The sequence below is a fragment of the Myotis davidii genome, unplaced genomic scaffold (assembly GCF_000327345.1).
Source record: "Myotis davidii unplaced genomic scaffold, ASM32734v1 scaffold279, whole genome shotgun sequence".
Lineage (NCBI taxonomy): Eukaryota > Metazoa > Chordata > Mammalia > Chiroptera > Vespertilionidae > Myotis > Myotis davidii.
The window spans coordinates 845,445-851,702 of NW_006291009.1; the positions used below are offsets into that span (position 1 = coordinate 845,445).

Consider the following 6,258-nt stretch of genomic DNA (forward strand, 5'->3'; position numbering starts at 1 on the left):
GGGGGCAAAAGTAGGTTGACAGTTGTTCATATGGAAAATAATACAATAATCCTATATAATAAAAGCCTAATACACGAATTGTCTTCTTGGGCGGTCGTTCAACCGGGAGTTAGACCAGGAGACTGGGAGTTCGACCGCTCGCTATGATGTGCGCTGACCACCACGGGGTGGTGTGGAACATGGCGGGCATTGGCGACGCGGTGCTGGCAGCAGGTGGCAGTGGAGGTGCTGCCAGCTTTGATGGTCCCTGACAAGAGCGGGACTGCGGCAGGATGATGGAGCAGGTAAGCTGGCAGTACCAGGACAAGGCAGGTGCAAGCGGGGACCCAGTTGCCCTGCTGATCACCCCACAGATGGCAACCAGTGGCAGCGATGGGGAGAGGGACTGCCACCTGGCTCCCAGGCACTGAGGGAGCCGGGCTGGGGGCCCAGCCTCCAACCGATCGCCCCGCAGGCGAGATGGTGGAGCAGGTGAGGGGGCGGCACCAGAAGGTGGGGTGCCAGGCAGGGTGGCGGGGCCTGATCTCTGCAGGCCACCCCAAGGGACCCCACCCATGCACAAATTTGTGAACCAAGCTTCTAATTAATAAATAATCTATAATAATAAAAGCATAATATGCTAATTAGACCAGATGTCCTTTTGGATGAAGCCAACACTGTGAGGGAAGCCTGGGTCCTGGGTGCCAGAGGGAAGCTGGTGCCAGCAGCTGGGGGAAGGAAGGCCTACTCTTGCTTGAATTTCATGCAAGAATAAACTGTTTCATGTACTCACAATTGTAAACCTACTTTTGCCCTACACTGTGTACACACACGCGTGTGCACACATTTGGATGATCAGTGCACTCCCACAGGGGGAGCACCACTCAGCCAGAAGCTGGGCTCACGGCTAGCAAGCGCAGCAGCAGTGGTCGGAGCCTCTCCTGCCTCCACAGCAGCGCTAAGGATGTCCAACTGGGAGCGGGCCTAAGCTATTAGTGGACATCACCAAGGGCCCCCAGACTGCGAGAGAGTGCAGGCCAGGCTGAAGGCGCCCCCTCCAGTGCACGAATTTTGTGCACCAGGCCCCTAGTAATATAATAACATATAATACGTTATCTGTAAAGACTTTTCCTGAGTGGCCTTACTCTACAGGGACTGCATGGTAGTAACTGTGTCTGTAAGGAAAGACAGACAGAGAGAGAAAAAGTACATAGCTGCTCTCCGGCTTTCTCCTTGTGCCGATTCATATTTCATATCCATAGAGCTTTTGTTTGCTTACTTGGTTTGTTCAGTTGGTTGATTTTTCCTACCTTCCCATGCAGTTCTGAGCCACAGAACTCATTAATCCTCAACACGACAAGCTGATGTTGGCTTAGCTGGAGTGATCATGTTATGTAAACAGGGTGGTAGGAGCTGTGAGTCTCCCTACCAACAGGGAGAACCCCTCACTGAACTGTGAGGACCTGAGGGTGGTGGGGCCACCAGAACCTAGTGATTCCTACGTCGCCTCTGAGGGGCTTTGGATGTTGGAGTACTTCTAGAAAGGGGTCAAATGTCCATAGGTTTAAAAAATGTTGTCTGGTTTTTATTGTAGAAATAGCAAGTTTCATGCCAGTGTCCTTGCTTTTTATTTACTTTTCCTGTTTTAAAGAGGAATGCCTTCTGTTTAGTTCCTAGAATCTTCATTTAGAGCCAGAAGGGACCTCCCTCATTGACACTGAAGCCCATGGAGATCTGTCACCTACCTTCCTAATATTTCTGGGCCCACCGGTTGTCCCCGTTTTTACTGTTGCTGTCGTAGCTGGTATTTAATCAATCCTCACCTGGCTAGTAATAACTGTTCTGGCTTCCCTGTTTTGTTTCCTTCATCCTTCAATTCTTGCCATTGCACTAACTCAAGAGTGGTCTTTCTGAAAAATACAAGTGGTCATTTACTTTACTGTCATATCTGACAGCCCTGCAAGGGATTACGCTTGCACTCAAAATGAAATCAAACTCCTTTATTTGTCACAAAAGATTTCCCTTCCGCACTTCAGCACCTACCACTTTCTATTTCAGTCTGTTTCTGCTATAGTGGACACACAATATTGTTTCATGCCCTGTCTTTCTGTGCTTTTCCTTCTGTCTAAAATGTCCTTTCCTCTTTGCTCACTAGAAATTCATTCATTAAGACCCAATTCAAGCATTCTCCTCGTTAACACCTTCAGCTGCACCTGAACAGGTACAGACTTCTGTCAGTATTATAGGGCTCGCTACAGAGGGCAGGGGTTGGAGGGCGGAGTCCTGAGGCCCTTTGAAGACTTGGTTGGGGGGTTGGGGGAGTGGAGGGAAGAACAGCCCTTGGGTCAAAAGTGAAATCATAGACATAAAGAAGAATAACCGGAAGACAATATTCTGTAGAAGATGTTTATATTCTTATTTCTCCTTAAGATAATGAAGAGACTTCCTCTCTTCAGTGTGTGTCTTAGATGAGAGAATAGGTTGGCTGATAACATCTAAAAGGTTCTATTGGATGAGAAGTGGGAAAGTTGCAAATCAAGCAATGCAAGAAGAGCCAGCACTGGGAGAGAGGGGGTCATGGTGTTAGAGGAAATATGAGAAGCGTTTTCCTGAACAGATTTAGTATTTAAGATATGCCTCTTCTAAAAATAAATTCCAATTCTTCAAATTGAATTAATTGAGCATTTCCCTTATTTTTCTTCATTGACTGTAAAACTATGAAACACTTGACACCAGCCAGCACTTGGGAATCAGTGGTGTACTAAGCCACATTTAGCCCCTTTGCACACTGTGCTTTGACCTATTTACAAGCAGGGGAACTGTGGTAGGAAGAAATAGGCATCCTTAAAAGGAGAAGGTGGTACTTTAAGTCAGCACTGGGTTTATGGAGGGCCCTCTGGAAACATCTATTGATATAAAATGTGCCTATCATTTGACCCGGCATGTCCACATCTAGGAGTTTATCCTTGTGGGATGATTGGGTGAATTCAGGCTGATACATATGCACAGATATGCCAGCACTGTTTGTTATATGGATAAGTTAGAAACAACTTAAGTGTCCTTCAGTAGGATTTGGTTAAGTACATTGTGATATCTAGATATATAAAAGCCTAAGTGACTGTTACGACCAAACAACTGGAACAACCAGTCAACCGGTCACTATGACACGTCAAGCCTCGGACTAATGCACTGGTTCTCAACCTTGGCTGCACATTAGAATAACCTGGGAATCTTTTTAAAATCCTGATTTCTGGGCATCATCCTCCGGAATTCTTCCTACCACAGTGTCGAGTGTTTCATAGTTCTACAGTCAACGAAGAAAAATAAGGGAAATGCTCAATTAATTCTGTTTCTTTGTTATGGGGTGGGGCCAGCTGTGGTGACAGGAGCCTTTCCCGCCTCCGTGGCAGTGCTACCGAGCGGTGACACCAGTGGCAGGTGCAGCGGGGCTGTATGAGCCGTAGCGGAGCTGTGCCTGGCCTCAGCTGGGGCTCCTTCCCAGCCGCCTGCCACTTGGGCACTGCTACATCCCTCAGGGAGATCTCGAACTGCCGGGTTTTGGCCTGAGGCCTAGCCTGTGGGGATCAGGCGGAAACCTGGCAGCCTGGCATCCCCCGCCCCCACAGGGGTCCCAGATTGTGAGAAGGCACAGGCCAGGCTGAGGGACCCCACCCATGCACGAATCTGTGCACCGGGCCTCTAGTAGTTACATAATGTACTACAACGCAATCAGATAAATGATTACTCTCTGCCATTAAATGTTATCAATTTCTCTTATGACTCTATTACCTTTTTATTTTTATTTTTTAAATCTTATTCAGTGGTTCTCAATCTTGGCTGCACATTAGAATCACCTGGGAATATTTTTAAAATCCTGATTTCTGGGCCTCATCCTCCGGGAATTCTGTTTCTTTGTTAAGGGGTGGGGCCACAACATTAGTAACAAACAGAATTTCTGGAGGATGGCGCCCAGAAATGGAAATTCTGTTTCTTTGTTATGGGGTGGGGCCACAACATTAGTAACAAAGAAACAGAATTTCTGGAGGATGAGGCCCAGAAATCAGGATTTTAAAAAGATTCCCAGGTGATTCTAATGTGCAGCCACGGTTGGGAACCACTGATCTTACTGATTGATTTTAGAGAAAGAGAGAGGAAGAGAGACATTTGTTGCTCCACTTATTTTTGCATTCATTGATTCTTGTATGTGCCCTGACCAAGGATGGAACCCATGACCTTGATGTATCAGGACGATGCTACAACCAACTGCCTGGCCAGGGCTGTAATACTTTTTTAATCAGCAAAAACAATGAAGCTAGGTTTTTTTTGTGTGTGTGTGTATGTGTGTGTTTTACACAGCAGCATCTTTACTTTTCACATTTGATGCTTATGAACTTGTTACTTTTGTATCTTTCAGAATGCCCAGCATAACAGCTTGTACCTGACAGATTCATATTAGATATTACAGTTGCCCCTCGAACAGCACAGGGGATCAGGGGATTCCATCAATGCCCCTGCTGTGGAAAATCCATGTATAATTTTTAGTTCCCCCAAAACTTAATTACAGTCATCCCTTGTTATACGTGAGAGATTGGTTCTAGGACAATTCCCCCACCCCCATATTAAAATCTGAGGATGCTCAAGTCCCTTTATAAAATGATGCAGAACAACACATAGAGCCGACTCTGAATCTGCTCATCCCAGCGGAGTGCTGAAAATACTGTTTTCGATCCATAGTTGGTTGAATCCACGAATGCGAAACCTGCAGATGCAGAGAGGGCTGACTATATTTATTGAAAAAGAATCCTGTGTATAAGTGGATGCACACAGTTCAAACCAGTGTTATTCAAGGGTCGACTGTATATCAGTTGTCTGTTACTGATATAACAAATGAACATACATCTAGTGGCTTAAGACAATATTTTTATGTTCACAGTACCGGAGGTGAGAAGCACAAAATCAGTTCCACTTGCTGAAGTCAGGAGGTTAGCAGGGCTGGTTTCTTTCAGAGGCTCTGAGGAGGGAACTTTCCCTGCTTCTTCCAGCGTCTAGGGCTGCACCCCCACATCCCCTGCCTAGTGGCCCTTCCCATCCTCATTGCCTGGCCTACAGCACCTTGTAAAGTGTTCTCTGTTTCCGTCGTCACATCACCTCTCCTCCATAGTCAGATCTCCCTCTGCCTTCCTCTGATAAAAACCTGGTGATTATATTTTGAGTCCACCCCAGTGGTTCTCAACCTTCTGGCCCTTTAAATACAGTTCCTCATGGGGCCTACAGCACCTTGTAAAGTGTTCTCTGCTTCCGTCGTCACATCACCTCTACTCCATAGTCAGATTTCCCTCTGCCTTCCTCTTATAAGGACCTGGTGATTATATTTTGAGTCCACCTGGACAATCCAGGATAATCTTGCCATCCCAAGGTCTAATTTGATCATATCCGCAAAGGCCCTTCTGCCATTAAAGGTAGCATCTGCAGGGCGCTGGGTACTCCTCAGCCTACCACAATTCTAGTTAGCTAAACATCCACAAATCAAGTCTTGCTACATTGTTTTATTTTCCAAGAAACCATTTTCTAAGAAATCTTGACTCTCACAAAACGATTCCTTTTTCCCCTTTTCCTAGGCTGATGTGAATGTGGCTCATTCTGGGGAGAACGGCAGACCCCAGCTTGAGGCTGCCCTGCACAAGGACACTGTGGGAGGCCCTGAAGGCCTGGAAAAACAGGTCCAGTTGGAAAGCTTACCCGGAACCATTCCAGAGAGTTCCCCATCTCCTATTGGAAGGAACAGAAGAATAAATTTAGGTAAAAGCCCCCATTCGTGTTAATCTCCATAAAATACTGCTTCTCTAAATGTATTTCATAATGTGTTTGGTGGCCCCTTTATCACAGTTTTGTGGGCCAGGGAGTGCTATAAATGTCAAGGTCCCCCTCTCTAAGACATTAGAATTTAGCAATTTCTCTAAATGTATTTCATAATATGTGTTTGGTGGCCCCTTTATCACAGCTTTGTGGGCCAGAGAGTGCTGTAAATGCCAAGGTCCCCCTCTCTAAGACATTAGAATTTAGCCTTAAATCTTCATTATGTGAGTAAATAATGCTAACCCTGAATCTTCTGGTCATGGAGTAATTAAACCATCTTTTTCCCCCTTAACTAAGAGGCTTATTGGTGGTTGGTAATAGGCCGTAGGAATAGAAGTTCCACAAGCTTTGGTTAAATTCTTTTAAACTCCACCGTGTTAGCACTTTTTCAAGGGAAAGTTCTACATTTGACAGAATAAATAA

The 6,258-nt window shown here is 45.8% G+C and overlaps 1 protein-coding gene across 1 annotated transcript in view; it reads left to right on the forward strand.

The window, feature by feature from the left end:
- The window catches only part of STMND1 (stathmin domain containing 1), a 25,801-nt gene that overhangs the window by 8,509 nt on the left and 11,034 nt on the right, over positions 1-6,258 (forward strand). Inside the window, exon 2 of the mRNA XM_006764070.2 lies at positions 5,598-5,778. Coding sequence (XP_006764133.1) covers positions 5,598-5,778 — 181 coding nt within the window. The remainder of the gene's footprint in view (positions 1-5,597; positions 5,779-6,258) is intronic.